This window comes from Sminthopsis crassicaudata, chromosome 5 (genome assembly GCF_048593235.1).
Source record: "Sminthopsis crassicaudata isolate SCR6 chromosome 5, ASM4859323v1, whole genome shotgun sequence".
NCBI classification, from domain to species: domain Eukaryota; kingdom Metazoa; phylum Chordata; class Mammalia; order Dasyuromorphia; family Dasyuridae; genus Sminthopsis; species Sminthopsis crassicaudata.
In genome coordinates, this window is record NC_133621.1 from 170,171,149 (window position 1) to 170,193,966 (window position 22,818).

General features: G+C 35.9%; 1 protein-coding gene across 6 annotated transcripts in view; it reads left to right on the forward strand.

Annotated features, from left to right (window-relative positions):
* Nucleotides 1-22,818, forward strand: part of SFMBT2 (Scm like with four mbt domains 2) — a 306,285-nt gene that overhangs the window by 229,515 nt on the left and 53,952 nt on the right. For all 6 annotated transcript variants that reach the window (XM_074268736.1, XM_074268741.1, XM_074268739.1 and 3 more), the window contains 4 exons: nucleotides 4,426-4,539; nucleotides 9,663-9,705; nucleotides 15,912-15,982; nucleotides 17,802-17,941. In XM_074268736.1, coding sequence (XP_074124837.1) covers nucleotides 4,426-4,539; nucleotides 9,663-9,705; nucleotides 15,912-15,982; nucleotides 17,802-17,941 — 368 coding nt within the window. The remainder of the gene's footprint in view (nucleotides 1-4,425; nucleotides 4,540-9,662; nucleotides 9,706-15,911; nucleotides 15,983-17,801; nucleotides 17,942-22,818) is intronic.

Genomic DNA, 22,818 nt, shown 5'->3' on the forward strand with positions numbered 1-22,818 from the left:
CTAGATGGTATCATCAGATCTAGATTATGTGATTCTAAATGGATGTGATAACCCTTGTCTATTTTCCCTTTGATCATTTCTGCCTCTCACATGTTTCTGCTCTCACTATGGCTGCTCTCTTGAAGATTATAGTGTCACACACACACACTCAGAAACCTGATTTCTGTCATTTGAACTGTCCCTCCGAGGAACCTACAACATAGAGGAAGTATAAACTCTTTGAAGGCAGGGAGCCCTCTTTTATTTGTATCTTTGTATCCCCAAGCCCTAGCAAAGGGCCTGGCACATAATTGGAGCTTAACAGATGTCTGAATAGGACAGGGAAGCTATCTTGGTTTTTTTTTCTCTGTATTACTTGAATTACTGACTGAATTCTATTCTCATCCCGAGTTGTGTGTCAGCACTTGAATGATGCCATGATGCATTGATTGCAGTTGGAAGGGCAATTAGAGCTTTTTTGGAAGTTGAAAATATCAGCTGATCTGAGGACATCCATCTAACCACCCCTTCCCCCCATGTCAAAGAATAGAACTATTCTGAGATCTAAAAATGTACCATGGCAGTTAGCAGGCTCATTTATAGAGCTCATGCATCAGAAAATATTCTTAGTTCTTTTATTATTTTTATCCCATTAAGAGGGAAGTGGCCTACCACTTAAGGAAGTAGGTTACTTCACTTCCTGAAGATAATTTAACCTTCATTAATCTGATCTTTAAATGAGCATTTACATTTAAAAAAAAAAAAAAAAAGACCTTTTCCTCAATTATTATTTAGTGAGTGACTCATGAGTATATAGCTTAAAGGGTTTGGGTTCAGGGCAAAAGGAAGAGGGCTTTAACACATATAGAGTGACTGTAATGAAGCTTGGTTGCCTAGAAAGATTACCTTTAATATAAAATCCTTTGATCATAGTAAGTCTTGCTTATAGTAAAGTACAAATTTAAATGTACAGATCAATCTAAAAACTGAATCTCAATGGTTAAGGAATACATTGAACAGTAGCAAAGCAAGCAGTGTTTTTGTTATCCTTTTAGATCCCTTTAGCAGTGTCTTCCTGAGGACATACAGTTTCTATAATGGGAAAAGACATGGAAGAGTTTGCCTCACTGACCATCCCTGGAAATCATGAGATTTTCAGCATAGCAAGAGTTACTTCACCTAGGTTTCATTAATGTAGAGCTGTTATTTGGGCAGCTTCACTTACAGGCATTTTTTGATTCCTTGTTTGATACTGCTTTTTGCCAACTGACTTAGATATTAGGCCGGAAAGATTTTTAATCAGTACTCTTTGTTGAAAAATATGCTCTAGAAAACCTGTTCTTTTGCTTAACCTTACACGCCCATCAAATTATGGCAGACTTGAGCAAAGAAAGTCAGGGTTGAATAATAATTATAATAATTTTGTGCCTTTGAGAATCAATTGAAAGTTCAAGGTAACTAATAATAATGGTAATGTATATATGCACATATGAGGACCTGACTCATTACAGAGTGATTTTTATCTGTCTGTAGCTTTATTTAACTCTAGGTTAAGAGCACACACTCTGCTAAGTAATGTATTTAAAGTCTTTCACAATCTGTCTCAAACTTATATTTCCAGACTGATTATATATTACTCCCCCTCATGTACTCAGCACTCCAGTTTAACTGGCTTAACTGGCATACTTGCTGTTCTATACATGCTTTACCCATCTCCTACCCTTGTACCTTTGAATAAGTCCCTTCCCCCATGTACTTCTTCCTCTTTCCCCTTCCCCTCCATTACCCCTGCCTTTAGAAATCTCTGACTCCCTTTATGGATCAATTCTAGTGTCATCTCCTTCAAGGGGCCTACTTATTATAGTTCTCTCCTTCTATCTCTAATCACCATGCATTTATTTTGCAAAAATCCTATATTTATCTATGGAAGTGTTCTATATGCCCCTGTCCTACAGAGCAAAGGCTGAAATAGTTATGTTTGCATTCTAATGGTATCTGATGTGCTTAATAAATGCTTGTTAATTGGTAGATGGTTTTAAAATTGAATACATCAATTTTGTAATGAATCAAAGGTCAGAGACAAATGAATGGAAATGTCTATATAAATATTTGGGAGTAAATAAAATTTTAATAAGTTATCAAATTATTACTGCTATGTTAGACATTTCCTTCATATAGTTATCTGATTTGGGGGAGGGGGCATCCTTTAATTCATGATATAGTAGAGTCAGTATAATCATAAGTATGCTATAATGGACTTTCACTATATCATTTTCATTTTATTGGAGAAACTAAAGCATAAAATGATTTAAGTGGTTTGAGTTAGTGACTCAGTAGCCTAGCTATTTATAGAACTCTTATCTTAGGATCTCTGGTCCAAGACTCACTGGGATTCCCTCCAAGTATTCTGTACAGGCTTTCTGGAAGATGATTATTGATTCATTCTTTGAAAAAAAAAAACCCCAACAATTATTAGTACTACTAAATACTCAACATTATATATATATATATATATATATATATATATATGTTTGGGTTTTTTTTTTTTTTTTTTTTTTTTTTTTACCAGTAATCTGCCTGGAATAGATTTTTCTTTAATTACTGGACTTTCTCAACTGTCATCCTCATAAATAAGGAAACTTAGCATTTCATAATTTAGAAGAATTAGAGTTGTGAAACAGGATGAGGTTGTTAAGAATCCTGTAAGAAGTCATTGCCACACTAGCCTACTTTTGTATATCAGTGAAACTCCACAGACTGCAAATCAAGAATTTATTAAGTTACTTCAGTCAATGTGATAAGTTAGCAGTTCCCTTGAGAGATTGTCTTTTTTGTAGTAGGACTGGCTTTATTAATTTTTATTATTTAATTTCAACTTTAAATCTTAACATTCTTGGCTAGATAGAATAATAAAGTTTCCTACAGTTGGTATTCTATTGCCACTCTATGCATATACCTGCAGCTTCAATTTGAAGGCCTCAGAGAGAGAATTGAACAAGTTTTATTGTGTAGGATTTGTCAAGATGTTTTTTATTAACATGTCTTTCCTAGACTGGGAAAGAGTACTGAGTGTCTGGAATTATGTTCTTTGTTTATGTTAGTGATAAGGAGATCTAATTCTTCTATTTTTCTCCTCTTTTTGGCCACACCATCAAACCTCACTAATCTCATTTTTAAAATTAATGTAAATACTTTAAAATTTGTTTGCAGGAGTGAGGTATAGAGTTCACAGGCTATATTATTGGTCGTCATTTCTATGACTGTTGCTTTTTAAAAGCTTAATGCACTAATTATCCTATCTTACAACTCTCTCATGTGCATTTTTGCAGCATGATTCCTACAGAGCAGAATCTGAAAATGAGAGTTTCTTTATATTGTTAGTTCTGATGCCAAAAAGGCTCCAGATCATTGGAGGGAAGTATTTAGCCTGGAAAAGAGAAGTTTGGAGGGGAGGGAGAGTGGTAAGGGGAGGATGATATACAAAATAGTTGTCTTTTAGTTATTTGAAGGATTGGATAAGGGGTGTCAGAAGGAAGAAATAGTAGAATTGGTGAAAATTAAAGAAGAGATTATGAGGAAAAGCTTAACAATTAAAGCTTTTCAAAAATAAAATCAGCTGCAATAGAAGGTGGAACATTTGCCATCATTGGAAGTCTTCAGCTGATGATTAGTTGATTTATTTCGGATGTTTCAGTACTGATTGGTTAGACTCTTAACCTATAATCTTATTTCTGATGGCTCTCTTAACTCTGAGGTTCTGCTATTCAGTGATGTTTTTTCCTATAGCATATTTTGTCAATATAAAAATGAAAGGATGCTACAACTATGCCACAAATAAGAAATTAAATAGCAGCTGTAACTAATAAATTGAGATTGAAAGTTGTTAAATGATCTTATTGATTCTTCATAGGGTTTCCCAAAAGGAAAAAGAGGATGAGATGATGGCCTCATAATTCCTTTGCCTACCCCATTAGAATTATGACATTATTCACTATAGATAAATGCCTTTTTTTTTTTTTTTTTTTTTTTTTTAAAAGTATGAGAATATGTTTAAAGTGGTATCCAGGCAAATAAATTATTTCCCTTTATGGCTTTGTCTAGAAGAAATTTAGAGTAACTAGTTACCAGCACGGCTACATTATAATTGAACTCACTATATATTATAAGTGATACGATTTTTATGTCAATGTTTCTAATATAGATAAATGGTGAACTTGATCAGTGGAATCATTCCAATGAAAACAGATATTATTTGCCAAATTAAAACCTAGTAACTTTTATTTATTTATTTATTTATTTATTGACATTGTGAAGGATTTGTATCGTCCAGTCCTTTGAGGAACTCCATTTTTCAGATATTTTGTTATTTTATATAACTTCATTTCTCTTATTGGTGAAGAAGGTTTAGATTTGTATAATTAATGACACTGCCTCTTTCCATTGCAGGCTTGCAGTCTCCTGTTCCAGAGTACATTGTTGATGTAGAGTCTATGGATATCTTCCCAGTTGGCTGGTGTGAAGCAAATGCTTATCCCTTAACCCCACCACATAAAGCAGTTTGTAAGTACAGTCAGTATGTCTAGTTATGTGATACAAGTTTGTCTCAGTTGTGAAAAAATTCTCATTCCATGCCTTTTCATTAATTGTTTTTCCAGACAGCCAAGGAATTCCCATTTTCCCATTTATCCCTATAACATTTGCTGGTCATTTCCAAATTTGAAATACTCAGGTGGGGGGGGGAGGGAAGAGGGAAGAGAATAAGCATTTGTTAGCACCTACTATGTGCCAGGTACTGTACTAAGTATTTTTACAAATATTACAAAATTACAAAGAGGTCAGAAATCCTCGTTTTATAATCTGCTGTCACTAGCATCTCGGTTTAGTTTGCAGATTTGAAAGATTCTAAGTGAAATATATATCATTACTTTACGTTTTTACACATTTTTACATTATTGCTGTTGGGAAAGGTGTAATTTTTCTTATAGTGTTTTCTTTAAAAGATTCATAATGGGTTCCAGTGGTTTACTCGCCTATTGTAAATAGGTGGTTAACCAAATGAATCATCAATAAGGTTTGTCATTCTTGAACCTGGTAAGACTGGTTTGTTTCAACATAGTCACCTGTGTCAAAATTTAAAACAATTAAATCTTGCTTTTTGTTCCTGGACTATATGTTCCAAAAGAGCACATTGCAAAGCATCATGTTTAATTTCTTAAAGCAAAAAAGCTACAAGAAATCTTAAAGAGACTTATCACAAACTAAAATACTTGAAATCTATTATTCTCATTATTTCATGGATTATTGGTTTTGGCTAAGGATTCATGCTGAGCTAGCATGTTGGAATTGTCTAAAAAAATCAAAAGAAAATACAGACTTTTGTCATTCTCAGTGTGCTTTCCATGCCTTTCAGAGGTCATAGAATTACATCGTTCAGGCTTTGAAGGGGACCTTGGAGATGAAGTTTAGTGGCCCCTCTTGACTCAGTGAAGAAATAATGGGCCACAGAGTTACCCAAAATCACACAAATAAGAGTCCGGTGTAGAAATCATGTCTCTTCCCACTCGTACTTTAATAGTCTTTCTCTTCTGTTGTTTACCTTCATATGCTATGTAAATTAGTCAGGAACTTGCTTTGGGAAAAAAAAAAAAGTTCACATTGATGACATTTGGCTATTTCGGAAGTGCAGAGATGCATCAGGATGGCCCATGGATAGAGTGGTAGGTAGGCTTGGAGTTCAAATCCCACCTCAGACAAGTCTTAGCAGAGTGAAGTCACTTTACCTCTGTCTCTCTCAATTTCCTCAATTATAAAATGAGGATACTAACAGCACCTATTTCCCAGGATTTTTGTGGGGGTCAATTGAGATATTTGTGAGCAATCAACACAGTTCCTGGTATATATATTATTCATTTGTTTCACTTGTGTTTAACTTTTAGTGACCCCATTTGGGGTTTTCCTGGCAAGGATATTGGAAAGGTTTGCCATTTTCTTTGCCAGCTCATTTTACAAATGAGGAACTAAATGTTTGCCCAGAATCACACAGCTAATGTCTGTGAGGCTGCATTTGAACCCAGGAAGATGTCTTACTGGCTTCAGGCCTGGCTCTCCATTCCCTGTGCCATCTAACTGCTCTTGGTATATAGTAGGCACTTATTAAATACTTAACTAGACCTTCCTTCCTAATAGATATATTTATCTGTGTGTGTAGATAGATATAGCTATTTTTTATGTACTGAGCTTGTAATCCCACGTGGAAGTCTGACAGTGAGGGAGAGTTGGGCACGGTAGAGATCAACATAGGAAGGGGTAATAGGGAAGAAAATGGATTTAGACCATTACTTCATTTAATATGCTAAGCTAAGCTCCAGATGCATTTATTTGACCTAGTTATAAACAGAAAAACATGGAAAAATTGCTTCTCAGAACTATGGATGTAATAACAGTTCATGAGTAGGAAAAAAATAAAAAACAGATTATTCCACAGGTTGAGATGTACTGCATTGATTCTCCTTATCAAAGGTTCTCACTCTAGTCTTTTTCTAGCCACAAGCGTATTTCAGCTCTAATTCTACTACTTCTATTATTACTGATATAGCACTTTAAGATTTGCACAGTGTTTTGCATATCTGATTTAGTTCTCATGACAACCCAAGGTGCTACTATTCCCATTTTATATATAAGAAAAGTAAAGCTAAGAAATAGTGAGTGAGTTGCTCATAGTCTCACAGCTAGTCATTGCCTAAGATGGGATTTGAACTTGGATGTGTTCTGAGCCCAAGGTTAATGTGACTATCCACTACACCACTTGACTTCCTCACATACTACTAACTAGCTTTTATACCCTCAACAAAATTACCTATTTCCACTGGGTCTCCTTTCTGCTGAAAAGTAGAAATAGTGCCCGGAGTCGAATGGTTCCCATCCTAATGGAGGAAACAAGGATTGCTTCTAAAGGTGAATCGAAACCCCAGGTGGTCTTTAGGGCATAGATATAAACCAGATGATAAATTTTAAATGGTGACCAATACTTCTTTTTCTGTATCAGAAGTTCGGAACATTATTATCAAAACCTTTCCAAATGCTTCTACACTCAAGAGATTGAATGCTGAGGTTTCTCCCCCCTCCCCCTTTATTTTATTATTATTATTATTTTTAATTAAAGACTTGCTTCTTGTCACCAAGTGTGCCCTAATTCTACTCTCTTTCCCAGGAACAATTCTTAGGTACGTTGAATATGTTACTGAAAGTTGTCAAGAAATCTTCATTCTTAGAGTTCCTTAAAATAGAAATAGGCTCAATTCAGTGAACATTTGTTAAATATCTACTATGTACATATAAGGAAATGAACTAGGCTCTAGGCATCTGAAGAAAGAGCTGCTACTGCCTTTGGCTCGCTGAGATTTAAATAAGGTGCCCTCTAATATGAGTCAAATAAAGAGAAACGTGGTTACTGAAAATGAGATGTCTGGTCAGGGGACTATGAGAAATTTAGCTGCAGAGAAGATCCCCTGGGGAGGAGAGTGCCAGAGTGCCTAGCAAAAGCTTCATTCAGCGCTGGGTCTTGAAAGAAAGTAGGAATTTCGCTGGCTGGGGATCAGTGCTAGAAGATGGCTTTGTGGATGGGGGAGGCAAATGGGAAACAGCATGAATTTGGAAATAATAGGAACGGAAGGAGTGCTACAGAGTGTAGTTCTTTATAGCTGCAACATAAAGTATGCAGAGAGAGATAGGGCTGGTCAGATTACTTGGAACCTGACTCTAGGAGCTCTTGTGTAAGAAGATAAAGGATTGATCGTTTCTTCTCTGGCAAAGTAGAAAGCACTGGGTGGTGAGGGGTGTGCTGAGATCACGCTGGTGCAGTAGGAAGATGGTGAGCTACTGTGTAAAAATGAGGAAAACTGGCTGCAGAAGATCATTTACATTAAGTGGTGCAAGAGAGAGATGATGAGGGCCTGAACTAGAGCAATTGCAGTGAATGGCAAAGCAAGAGTTAAGCTTGAAGACTAAAGAAATGTGGAGGATGAAGTAGCTTTTGAATCTCCTCCCATTCCCATCTGAGAAATACCCCCTTACCCCTTGCACCACCACCACCTTGCCGGGTTTCAAGATGAGAAGAATCAGTTCATCTCCAACAGCTGGTGTGTTTGCCTATTTTCTCACGTCATTTCTAAAGCTTTGCCTTTAGAGCATTCTCAGATTTCACCAGTACCAGCTCTGTCACTGACTTGATCCACATTTTAGTTTCTCACTAAATTTGATGTGGTTAAGCTGATTCTCCTCTGTGAGAGTAAAAGACCTTTGAGCTTTTCTGCGTGAAAAGACTATGTAAATTAAAGGTGAATATGATACTATTCCTACATTATTGCAAACTGCTGCATCTAGTGTCATGTTCCTAATTTTATGAACTGTCATTGATTGTCAAAAATTATTCTAGGTCACTCATCAAATCCAGAGTTTCACAAAATATAGGATATTTTTTGGTAATGGACACTGAACACTTAATATCAAAATGAGTGAAGTTTTATAGATTATCCATAACTTCATTTTTTATAGATAAACTAGCATTTAGGATAATAAGGATCATCAGATCAAAGATACAGATCTGAAAGGAACCTCAATGGTTATCTAGGCCCATATTTATTTTAAAAGTTGAAGAAACTGATAAGTAGATTTCTTGGTGATAAGCATTAGGCAGATTTGGAACCCACAGCTTTTAATTACAGAACCAGTCCTCTTTTCTTTGAATGATATTGCCTCTCACAAAATGATGTAGTGGATAGAAGGATAGGGAGAAATGGCTAGCCTCTGAGACATACTGTCTTTGTGACCCTATAAAAATCACTTAACCTTTCAGTCATCTAGGCAGAAGGTTTCCATTTGCAAAGAAGGTATATTGCCTGTATAGAAAGAGAACTGATATACCCAAAACTCCCTATATCATTAACAACAGAGATCCAGACCCTCCCACCTCTCCCCAAAAGAAACTTATAGTTAATAAATTAAAGTATATTATGCTTTTTTTCCAATTTTCACAGCTTTTGATGTGTTAGAATTAGTTCCTGCTTATTTAAGAGGAAATGGAGTTTATGCCAAAATTAATAAAAGCCAGGAAATGATGGTCTAATTTTATTAAGGTGAAGAATAGACCAGTAATAAATCTAAATGAAATGGGTTGTTTGCAAGAAAATATTCTCAAATGAGAAAAAAATCCTTCTATTTATGTTAATGCTTCACAGCCAAATTTACAGTTCATCAGACAGTCCCTTTTGAAGAGTAAAATAGATTTTAATTAAAAATTATACCTAAGTCAAATTATAATGCTGTAACAGTAGTCTTCAATCTTTAGTTTTTAATAGAAAAAAAAATCATGCTGGATGATCATGCTTGCAACAAATACAATGTGTTTCTGAATTTTACAACATCTGAGTTTTTCCAGTCTTTTCTTAAAAGAAGATTTAAAATATAGCACACTGTGCAATGATAACATTAAACATATTCTGTCCTATTAGAACAAGTTTCTGATATGCTAATAACTTATTTTATATGAGAAGAAATTATTATATGATTGCAGTCATTTCTCTTTTTGAAATGCTACCTTTAGGGCATTATATTTTTAAAATAGGCACTTTTGCCTCTGTCAGAATAATGGAACTTAATTTTTTTTCTTTTTATCTGTTTTCTAGTACAAAAGAAGAGAAAGATTGCAGTCGTACAACCAGAAAAACAGTAAGTTTTCTCCCCTAAACCACACTGATGTTTCTTCCATGAGGGATGCTGTAAGGAACAGTTGAACTGAAGTCACTACAGAGCTAGTAAAACGACCAGTCTGGGTACCATATCTTTTCCTTCATTCATTCCATAGCTGGTAATTCACCTGCTAGTGGGAGACATTCAGGATCTAGCATAATTAAAACAAAAAGCCAGGCTCGATGTATGAGGAATTACAGAATCCCAGAATTGTTAGGGACATCTTTAGATATTTCATGTATCATTTTTGATCTTTCTAGATAATAGTCTGGTTGAATAGTCTAACCATGCTTTGTCCCTCTTATATGTGAAGTAGATTTTCTTTTGGACTCAAGTACAACATTTCCACTGTACCCAATTTATTACATTTCATCTTATTAATCTGCTGTGAGCTTTTGTGGATCTTAACTCTGTTAGCTAATACATTATCAATCTTCCCTAGCTTTCTGATTAATATAATTCTGATAAAGTTCCAGAATTGAATCAGAGAAGAATAGATTTTGGGGAAACTGCAGACTTCTTTTACTGGCCCTGCCCCTAGCATCCTATGTAGGCAAAGGACCATGTTTTAAATATCAGACTTTTAGTGGTATTTCCCTCTGGCAGCAACACATGGAATCCCACTGTCTTAGAAGAACTAAAGGTGATATCCCAAAGGATCGTTGGGAGGCCTGGGGTGAATGTACATAGGTTATACTCAACATAGAACCGGCGAGGAACTTGTGTTAGGAAGAGTAGATATGCTTTTTGTGTATCAACAGCAGAGGATGACAGGGGTAGCTTACCTTGTCAGGAAAAGGCCTTTAGCCTTTGGGTGGGAAGTTTGGGGAGGAAATGGACAGATTTGACAGTTTGTCAAATTCTATCATTCTGACTTCTTCCACTAATAATAATTGCAAGTCAAAATCATTTAACCCATGAACTGAGAGACAGTACATGCATCGAGTGGGGTACAGTTGCAGAAAAGGACAACTATATGGCCCAGTAGATAGTCAGAAAGACCTATATGCATCGAGTGGGGTACAGTTTCAGAAAAGGACAACTATATGGCCCAGTAGATAGTCAGAAAGACCTGAGACACTTTTTATCTCTGCCTTAGTTTCCTCCTCTGAAAAATTGGGGTAATAATAGCATCTACCCCTTAGGGATGTTATAAAAGATTAATAGTTTTGCAGTGTCCAGGACATACTAAGGATTATATAAATGTTAGCTATTTAAATTGCAGTAGTAGGACAAAGGACTAATCTGAAGAGCCATTAGGGTTACAGTGGCAGGTTACCTGAAGTCTGGAGGGCACAGTAGGCAGGCAAGTAGTAAGAGTTGTTGGATGTTAAGGAGCAGTGGTAGAATGGTAATATTTAAAATTTTCAATTTAAAGCCCCTTTAATGGGAGAGACATTGTGGTTGACAGCCGGCTTCAGGGCCAAAAAGATGAGGAGGTAAAATCTTGCCAGTTTATGGTTGTATAACCCTAGACTGGTCCTCTAACCCCTCCATGCCCTGGGTAATTCTGTAAATTATAAATCAGAGAAGGTGCCGGCTTTCAGTAATAGAAGAAATTTCTCACCTGGGAGTTGTTCCCCATGTTAATGAAATCACAAATCCAATTATTATATCCCTTAATTAGACTTACAAGACTTTGGGCAGATGGATTTTCTTTAAAAACTGGCCTTAGATAACCCTTCATCCCTGTCTAAGATGCTGATTCAGAAATCCAAATCCATTTATCAGGTACCACTTTCTAATTCCACCATTCTCTCATAAAAGTCTTTTTCAACAATGATTGGGGGGAGGGGGAAACTCTATCCTGGCTCCTAAGGTTTTTGGTTTCTTGTCTAAGGCTTCATAATATTTACAAGTTTTCTAGGGTCTAGTATTTTCATGAAGCACTGAAAGTGAATAATTGTTAATAAGTCTTAATGATCTTTTAAGAGTTCTTAAACTTGGGACAGCTAGATGACAGTGAATAAAGTGCTAGCTCTGAAGTCAGGAGAACCTGAGTTCCAGTCTGGTCTCAAACACTTTAGCACTTCGTAGCAGTGTGACCCTGGGTAAGTCACTGAATCCCAATTGCCTCAAAAAAACAAACAAACAAACAAAAACAAAAATGTTCTTGGCTTTTCCTCGAAAAGCCAGTAGAGCTCTGCACTCAGATGAAACAAATTCTCTTCCTCTATAACTCATCTCTTCTTCCTCTTACCTCTATTGAATGATGAGCTTTTGGACTTCTACATTATCATTCTTTGGAAGATAAGCTGGGACCTCCTCAAGAGTTTCTAACTCCCTTCTCTTTCAGAGAAACCTTGTATTTTTAACTGAACTCCAGAGATCATTATTCTTTTTTCTCTTTCACCTCTATCTTCCTCCCTCATACCTCTTGAAAGAGTTCAGAATTTTCTTCTGCCTTTTGAGTTTTTAAAAAAAATTCTGTTTCCAGACTTGAAGCCCTTTTTCATCTTCCTTTATAGGATTACTTCATTCCTTCTGATAACCTGGAGTGCAAAGGTGTATCCTTTAAGCCCTTTTAAATTCCCAATATAAAAATCTTTGGTTATAGCATAAGTAAAACAGTTACTTCTCCATGAAAGACCAACATCCAATTCACATTCTCAGTGTTATTAGAATATCGTCCTTGTTTTCTGTACATCATGTAATCAAAATTCTCGGTCTTTTTTTTTTTTTGTTTTGTTTTGTTCATAAAGCTTATGATCCAATAACTTTTAAAAGAAACCACTAAAAAATATGCAAATTATACTAAACCAGGATAGGTAACTGGTAGAGCTTGCTAAATGACTCTCTGAATACTGAATGAGTAATTCTATGTAAAGGTTTTCATTAAAAAAATAATAATCTCAACCTCTGAGCACAAGGATTGTGGTTTATGAACTACACATCCCCACTTCTTAGCCTTGAACGTAGTAGTTGTTGAATATCTATCAGATTGAATTTTTGGAAATTCAGTTCAAAGCAAGCCCTGTTATTTTCCTTTAAGTTTTTTCTTGTCCCAGAACTCAATTAAATGAATATAAAATGCCCCATGTATGCATAATAATGGTAGGTGCAGAGTTAGGTACAAGGTTTAGGTAAGACATGCCTCTTGTCCTCATGGACCTTATGGTTCAGTAGAAGCCTGTACAACTGTATAAAGTAATAGGATAAATGTATCAGAAACTTTTGCATTAGGAGCTGGGACAAAGTATTTTATGAGATCTGAAGGGGGGAAAGGAGTCATCAAGACAACGGAAACAATATGCTTTGCTTTATGGGCTTATTGAGAGAGGCCAAAAGTACATTTCTTCACTCACCAGGTCATATTTAAAATCAGGCTTCGAAGTTTCTTTTCCTCTAATTGTTTCATTTATTTTTCTGAGCGAAATGTCATGTATATTTAGAACGTCGGCTTTATGCCACATAGCAGTTTTGAAATAAAATGCATAGTTGAGATGATACGAGACATTTGGTTTGAAGAGAGTCAATTTGGCCTCTGGTATCTGACATCAGAATTCTTTTTATTAATGGGGCAATACAGCAAGCAGTATGACATGATAGACAAAGAACTTGTCTCTGAGTTAAAAGGATCTAGGTTTAGGGTATACCTGTGAAATATTCTAGGTGTGTGACTACAGGCAAGTCATCATACTTTTTAGTGCCCCGGCCAACTTTAGGGCCATAAGTTACAGCTCTGTTGTCACTATTTGTCTGTAGAGTTTCCACATCAACCAGATCTCTCAAATTGATAAAATGACAAATGTATTCCCCAAAAGGGGGCATAGGGAAGGCAAGTCATGCATGTGCTTTAAAGAACATTTCAACCAATTAATCAGTCGACATTTATTAAGGGCCTACTTTATTCCAGGGACTGTGAAAAGTAATGGGGATTCAAAAATGGATAAATGATAGTCCCTGCTTTCAAAGAACTTACAGTCTAAGTGGGAGTGGTAGAGAATATTTGTTTCCTTCCATTTTAACCTATTAAAGCTTAAAACTGCAGGAATATTTTGGAGATACCCTGCATAGGCAAAGTATTCTGTTGCTTTTACATGTTTTATTTCCCTCATCAATTTTTGTTGCAGGTAATTGTTAAAAGAATGTAATTGGAATGAGGGAGAAGGCAGTCCTTGTTGGCCTTTTTTTTTTTTTTTTTTTTTTTCCTGGTAGTTACTGAGATATTTGGGATCAAAGGATAGAAGAACTATTTCCTGTGTTAGCAAAATTATGGGGGAGTTTCTAATAAGCCATTGAACAGTTGTAATTGAAGTATGTGAAACATGATTATATATTCAATCTGTACTTTATGTCCCAATTTTAAAGCAGTTTCATAACACTGTTTCATAATAAGTTTTGACAGTATTATTGATTAGTTATTTCTTGCTAAGCCCTGTAAAACAAATAATTTTTTTTTTTTATTTTTTTTTTTACTTTTGGAGGGACCTAACATGAAGAGATAATGAAATAATTTTCCTACAGTTAAGATTCAATGCTTTTGCAAATATAGTAAAAAAAATCTTTTTTTTTTTTTTTTCAGTGAGATGCTTTGAAAACCCTCAGTTTTATGTAATTATATATTGCCATTTATTTTACCTTAGAGCCTTTAACCAAAATACACCACCACCAACAAATTATATTCCCCAAGTCGTCTTCTTCCCTTTAGGGAAGTGGTACTTTACTAACCCACAAGGTTCTTCCAAGTGTAGCACAGTGTGGCTTCTTTTTAAAACTTGACCTTGGATTTCATTGATGTGGGAAACTCCCAATTAGAAACCTCCCTGTATCACTGGAGTTCAGCAATGACTATTCTTTAGTTTATAGTCTCCTTGGGTTCTCAGAAGTAACACAGTCTATCTTGAATTCTGATTATTGCAGCAGCCTGATGATGATGAGTTTACTTTCTTCAGGTCTCTCTGTACTCTAATCCGTGTTTCATTCAGCCACTAAAGGGATTTAGACTAACAGTCTAACCATGTCACATGCCCTTCACCCCTCAGTCCTTCCCCATGGCTCCCTACTGCCTCGAGGAGCAAATGCTAAATAAACACTCTGTTTGGCCCTCATGGCCCTGTGTAACCTAGCCCCCCCATCGTCCAGTCATTTTGTTTCTTACTCCCCAACATGTGCTTTTCTCTTCAGTCTCTCTGGCTTCCTAGCTACTGTTTAACAACGATACTCCTCTTAATGCTGAGCATTGTGTTTGCTTGTCCCCATGCTTGGAATGCACTCACTCCTCATCTTCCACCTGCTGACTTCCTTTAAATCCCAACTAAAATCCCATCTTCTACAGGAAGCCTTCTCCAATCCTCTTATCTTTCATTTCTGTATGCAGTTGGCTTTGTTTATATTTATTTGCCTGCTGTTTCATCGTAAGCTCCTTGAGCTTTTATTTTTTATTTTTTGCCTTATTTTGTGTTCCCAGCGCTTAGCACAATCACTGGCATACAGTAAACACTTAATAAATGTGTCCTGATTGACTAGACTCATGTCTTCCAGTTGCTGAGGTAAATTTTATCCATTATGCTGTAATACCCTCCACAGCTCTTATATTACTGACATTAATGACAATATCTGTGGCTTACATTTGGACTTGAATCAGTCAGTGTTTTACTTAATGTAAAACAGACTTGACATAATTAGTATCTTATCAGAAGCAACACAGCATCTCCAATTTATTGTGGTAAATCTTACAGGAGCAAACGAGAGTGTGTGGATGACAGGCCCCTTTTATTATTTCACGATGGTTTGTGGATTAACATTGACGGTGAACAACTCCTCTAAATTTAACTTTTCAGAAATTATTACTCGCACTGCTCCAAGATGCATATATCCCCTCTTGCTATCATAGGGTGGCCAGAGATTTCTCTCTTAATCTCACGCAGTAGATTAATAATCATGATGGGCATTTATGTAGCATTTTAGGGTTTACAAAATACCCTATGTACATTATCTCATTTGAGGCTCCCATTATCTCAAAAAGGTAGGTTCTAGAAGTATTATGCCCAAGATCCAGCTTGAGTGACTGCCTCCCGGGGTCTAAAGTTGGGTTTCTGACTCCAAGGCCTTATTCTTTCCAGGACGCTAGATTTCCTCAAAATAGTGTAAGCAGGTAATGGGAAGGTATGGTTCTCATAATTCAACATAAGTTCCCTAGCAATATTGGTTTGGCTTTGTTGTGTTCTGTTCTTTATTAACAGATTGCCATCCACAGTGCCTGTTGAGAAAATACCTCATGACCTTTTTTCATTTCCTCAGCCAGACACAACAGGTGAGTTAATCCAGACTGAACCTAGCTGCTATCCTGTTCCTTGATGCCCAGGGTAACAGGCAGAATTTTTAGGTAGATCTTGGTAACTCACTCAGCTTTACAGCTGGTTTTTCCCCTCAGATTACTTGGATATTTTTTCCCCCTTCTTTCACCAACAGTCAAATGATGCCTTTCCCCATTTCTATCAACTTCTGGTCAGTAGCTAGATTAATTTTTGTTTACTAATACACATTTTTACCAGATTATGAACAGATTCTTTGACTATTGGATTGATTTCTTATTTTTGTTTCAACTTGAATGCATTTGAGAATTGGCAATAAGTTTCATGGGTGTGGGAGGTGATGGAGTTGTTTTTCTTTGGAAGAAAAATTAATATGATTAAAAAAATCTTTATTTTCTAAAAATGGTACTACTCCTTTGTTAATCTACAAAGATAATAGTGATGGTTGTATATTAGATAGTATTTGTTTAAAGAACACCGTTTTTCTTTCCAAATTAAAAAAAATCAGCTAATTCTGAGGCCCAGAAACTTAGAAATCTTAAAACGTAAGATCCTAAATTTAAAAGCAATAAGACATTGAAAGAATGCCCTTACATGAAGCTATCTTTGTATTAAAAAGAATAATTTTATGGGTAGGCTTGTTCAATTATTGTTCTATGAAGGTCTTGGCAGGGTTAATCCTACTGAAGAATTTTCTTGTAACTGCAAAAGCTGACTTAATAGTCTTACCAGTTGTGTAGAATTCAAGTTTGAAGGAACAGTTCAAACAACCATGTCAGGTACTTTTTTATAGTCTATAATTGTTCTCTTACTCCCTTTTTCCTAGATGTAGGAAAATAACATGTACTTTTTTAGCTTTTGTGTCTTTTGTTGAATTCTTCATGAGAACAAGCCTTTTTGAAGTCTTTTGAAACTTCCCATTCCAACTGGAAATCATTTAACTGAAACATCAGTGTTTTTCAGAATTTAGAGCTGATTTAAATCTCTTCAGCAGGATTTAGCTAATAACTTAATTTTATCTACAAGTTATAAGAGCTTGCCTGAATATAAGCAGTAAACTTACCTAATGAGCAATTACTTTTTGTTGCCATATACACACATCAAAAAATCCTATCCTTTATAATTATCCAGAAAATAAATTTTACGCTTTCTTCCAGGGGACTTATATAGAATTAAAAAAATTTTTTAAATGCCAATTTATGGAACAGAGAAATTAACTGGCTTTTCCCTTTCTTTTAATAATAGCAGTAATAATAATTAATATTTATATAGTGCATTAAGTGTTTACAGACTGGTGATTTACATATATCATTTGATCATCAGAATAAAATTGAGTTAGAGTCAGTTATTATTCCCATTTTTCAGATGAGTAAACTGAGGCTGAAAAAGGTTATAAGGGGACCAGGGTCACAAAAAATAGTAAATGTCTGAGCCAGAATTTTAGTTCAAGTCCTACTGATTCCAAGTTCATTTCTTTCTGCAATGTAAAAATCATAATTGCATTTATAGAAAGACACAAACCTACAACTCTCTACTTGGTTATTTTTCCAATTTGTTCCATACGATTTTGATGAAAATACATGTAGCTTGATTTTAGGCCTGTTTTCTCTAAAATTCTCTAACTGTAAACCTTCTTTTTTGAGATCTGTTCCCTTTTTAACTCTGAATTCCCTATCAGTCAGGATGCCTGATGACTTCTTCAGGGAGCTTTGCCAGCCCAATGAATTCACACAGATTTCTAGCTGTTCCCTGATGCACAAAAATTGTGATACTCGAGTAGGAGCCATGCTGATTATTATTATTTTTTTTTTCCTTTAGGTACCGTCAATGGGAAATACTGCTGCCCTCAGCTTTTCATCAACCACCGGTGTTTCTCAGGCCCCTACCTGAACAAAGGAAGAATTGCAGAGCTACCTCAATCTGTTGGACCTGGCAAATGTGTGCTAGTTCTTAAAGAGGTATCACCCTTTCGTGATTATAGGTTATTTTGTTACCATTGATGAAACCTGAGAACAAAATCTTGGGGAAATAGGGTCATTGTCCTAATTATTGTGATATATATACATATATATATATATATATATATATATATATATATATATATATATATATATATACACACACACACACATACATACACACATACACATAAATGCAATATTGTCTCATTTTTGAAAATTAAAATTCTGTAATTTATCATCAGTGTTTACAGATATAGCTGCAAGACACTTATGAACAGTTCAGATTCTTGTAAAAATATGTATTGTAAAATCTCCTTTGGTTTGAGGATGCAATGATTATTTACAAAAACCTGTGGCTTTTCCTGACTCTTTTTTTAGAGAGTACATCCGGCAGCCTTATTCTCCCTTCTCCCCCCATTGGGTTCTCTTATAGTTAGTCACAGAGGAGCCCCTCCATTTCTGAACTGCCCATGCCAGGCTGGTCATTCCTTAGCCATTGCTGGCTCTGCTCCACCAAGGCTCCATAATTGTGCATCACTTGGGACCCAGAGAACATACTGTTGACAGACACTTAGATAGTTTTTATATCTATATTACATCCCATGCACTATCTATAGAAAAATAATTTATTCCATTATAGTCCTTTCTATTAGAAGATAACATAACTGAAAAATAATTCCTCTTAATTATGCCGGGTCAGACTCTGGTCCACGACAGCAAATCCCCTAATTGTTTTCTTCACCTTTTTGGAAGGGTGTAATTATAATTGTCCAGCCAAGAAATGAATGCTTACTCTGCTTTTAGCAGAATGCCCATAACAGATGGCCAGAGGATTGGAGTCTACCATCACTGTACCACGTCTTCCTGTTAGTCTTGATAGGTTTTCCGAACGACTCTGTTTCCTCCTGCCTTGTTCTGTATTTTTGTTTCACCTTCCGTAGTTCCTTGAGATAAGGTATTCCCACAAGTGTTTCTTCCTAAAATTCTTAGATATATTTGAATGAATACATCTTAAAATAAAATGATACTCAGTTCTCCCTAACCAACCAGCCTCGTTCCTTCCCATCAAAGGACATATGCCCTTTCCTGAGATTTATTTCAGTTATAGATCTCTTCTCTCTGGGTCTCAGTGATATATTTCAGTTCAAATGTGCAATGTGTATACTTGCATTAGAATTTCTAATTCACTTTGTCTGTTACCTATGAGGCTATATCCTTGAGGATTTAGGACTGGGTGCCTAAGGTGATGTGGTAGAGTGGGAGGAAAAAACCATTGACTTGGTTTCAGGAAAATTTGGCTTCAAATTTCACCTATGGTACTACCTCTATGACTCTGGGCAAAGCATCACTACCAAAAAAAAAAAATAAATAAAAAAAACCCCTCTGCCTCAGTTTCCTGATATGTAAAACAAAAAAATTAAACTTGATGACCTCTAAAGGTCCTTCCAGTTCAAAATCAGTGATCCTTTCTTGGGTAGCTTCATCTGAGCATGTCTCTTACTATTTTCCTCCTGCATTGTAACAATTCTTTAGATAGCTAGCCTGATGACTATAAGTAGGCTCTATGTATTCCTATGTTTTCTTTGCCTTAAGTCTTTTGATTTTCAAGACTCCAGACAAAAATACATTTTTTTAAACAATTCATATCAGTGGGGCAGCTAGGTGACACAGTGGACAGAGCACCAGCTCTGAAGTCAGGAGGACCCGAGTTCAAATTTGACCTCAGACACTTAACACTTCCCAGCTGTGTGACCATGGGCAAGTCACTTAATCTCAATTATCTCAGAAAAAAAAAACTAAGAAAACAAAACAACAACAACAAAAAACTATCCCTCTCAGTTATATTTCATCCCTAGTCCTTAAATATATCTCTGTTTTTTAGATCCCATAATTCAGAAATCCAAATATCATTCTTGACTACTTACTACTTTGTTTCATCAGCTTCACTTAAGAAATTCTGCTTTCTTTTTTTTTGAAGTCCTTGACTTTGATTAAAAACAGTGATAAAAATCGAACAGTGTCCAGTGTTTCCTCATGGTCCCCAATTCTCAGCTTCTGTATATAAATTGTCACTGTGAAAGAGCAGAGGTAGGAGATACTTGTCAGATTTGGGAACCTCTTGGTTGCCTTGTAGGTACATGAATTCAGAAGACAACAGACAGATCTCGTTATTATTAAGTCATGTTGACAAATGGCAGCCTCCACCAACCTCTACTATTCTTGTCTTTTTCTTCTAACTCTTCATGGTGGGGTATTATGAGCCTCTTTTACCCATCTCTCCCCAGTTTAGCTATTCAGTGATCCTTTTTCTCTTTCTCTTTTCTTTCAGATTTTTCTAACCTCCTGTCTTCTAATACAGTTCTGTTCTTTAACCTCCTCATCTTTTTTTATTCTTTGTTTCTATATGAAATCCTTTTCATTTCTCACTTGATTAGCTACTCAAAAGAGTAATGAATGGAAGCTGCAGGAAGACAAATTTAGACTTCATATAAGGAAAATAAAATTCTCCAATAATCAGATTTGACCAAAAGTGGAGCATTCTGCCCAAATTGTAGAAATCTTAAAAGAAAATTCTAAATGATCACGTTTCTGGGGAATCAGTGGAAGGGATTCTGTTACAGGTGTTCAGCCTATTTGGAGTTTTCTTAGCAAAGATACTGGAGTGGTTTGCCATTTTCTTCTCCAGCTCATTTTATAGGTGAGGAAACTGAGGCAGACAGGGATAAGTGTCTTGCCTGGAGTAACAGAACCACTAAGAACCACTGAGGCTGGATTTGAACTTGGGTCCTTCTGACTTCAGGATTGTCACTCTATCCTCTGCACAGGTGTAGACTGTAGAGGTGTAGAGCTGTTGAGTTGTCTTGGTTTCTTAAACTATGGGATTTTGTAACCAAATTGGGGGGGGGTAGGGGGGGGTATTACAGAATTTTGACTTATTATCAGTAAATATATGGTTTGTATGCCTATTTTATATACCAATGTATTTCTTAGGTAAAAAGGGGTTACAAGTGGGGAAATTTTAAAAAGCCCTAATCTAGACAACCTTTTAAAAAATCTCTTCCAAATCTATGATTCTTTGTTATTCTGCCTCTTTTCTGGTGTGTTTGTTATAAGTGGGAAAGCAAATGGGCTATGTGGTATGATGCCTCGATTAACAATATCCATGTGTTTTGCCATGGGACCACCAGCCCAGAAGAAATTAAACTGAGCTAAAAAGATATCAGGTTGTAGGCACAAGGAAGAATTTTAATAAAAATTTAAAATGAGACCCTCACTAGTTATTGCCTTCCTGAAAGTTGCTGCTACTTGGTGCCCATAGGCACATCTTTGTTATGACTCTGTGTGTGTGTGTGTGTGTGTGTGTGTGTGTGTGTGTGTGTGTGTGTGTGTGTGTGTGTGTATTGGGGGGGGGGTGTATTGAAAAGGCCTGGGAAAGTATGTTGAACTAATGGATTTTTCAAGGCTGTTTCTGAGTGAATTGTCTTTTCCAGTTGTTGAAATAAGATATTCAGATATCTGTCAGGTATGTTGGCCAATAGGACAATCTAGGTTAAGCCCATTCTACGCTTGGATTGTTTGACTTTTATTAAATGATTTTTTTTTTTTTTAAGTCAAAACTAGTTAGTTATTTCTAATCAGAAAGCTCATGATGTGTGATAGGTGACAGTGGCCAAATTTCAAAGCCAGGCCTGAGGAGTTTGCTGATGATACAGCTAGTTTTCTGCTGATGTTTACAAAGTACGTGAAGCAGGGAAGGATTGCAAGCTCTTCAGTTCCATAAGTGTAAGAAAAATATAAGTTACGCCAAACCAATATTTATGCTAATGCTTTTCCCCTTAGCATCAGTGCCTCTCTGTATGTGTGCGCGTCTGCATGTGTGTGTGTGTTTAACATTTAACATTGAAAAGGTAATTGAAGAGAAGGCAGAGCATCTCTGTTTCTTTAGGCAGTCAGTGAAATTAGAAATACATGTTTAAAAATTTGCAGAGGTGGATTGGGGGGGGCAAGTGTAGAGATTGGATTTATATCCTTTTTTTAATTTCTTGATCAATTTGGAATTTTTTTCTCTTTCATAAAATAAATTCTTTGTCATAATTGATAGCTCTTTTGGAGGGGATGGATACTGGAAAAAATCACAGTGATGTAAAATAAAAGCAAAGGATACCAGTGTGTTTAGAAAATTCATAATACTAAATGACCCTTCATTTTCTAGCAATCTGAACAACAGCAGTAGTGTCAGTGTTTGTTTATATAGGAATGGTCTTTGGAAAGGTGAAGCCTAGAGTGAGAGAAGTGATCTGACTTAATTAGTTATTAAGTGGGTACTGTGTATTGAGCTCAGGGCATATAAATACAAAGAATAAAATGATCTCAGACTGGAAAGGGTTGTATATTATAATACAGAAAATAGCAAGTCTTTGTCTATAATTATGTTTGGTATAAATATCAAGTGAATGTAGTAATTTGGAAAAGCTATTTGGTAAAGCTTTGTTGCTCGTATAACAGAAGGATAGAAATCAGGGAATTCAAGGATAGACTAGAGCAAGGAGAGGCTTTTTGAGGGAAGAAGACCACCTAGAAGCTTTTTGCAATAATCCAGGTTAGAAATGATAAGGGCCTGCATCAGGTTCATCAGAAGAAAAAAGAGAAAAGATGGTCCAACAAAAAGACTTGGTAAATCAAGATTGGGATTTATCGGGTTAGTGAGAGTCAGGAGTCAAGGTTAATAACTAGGTTAACAAGCGTGGGTGATTGGGAGGATGGTGGTGTCCCCAGTAGTAACAGGAAACTCTGGAACATTTTGGTGGAAAGATCTTGAATGCCATTTTGGTGTATTGAACTTGAATGCCAGTGGAACATCCATTTTGAGATGT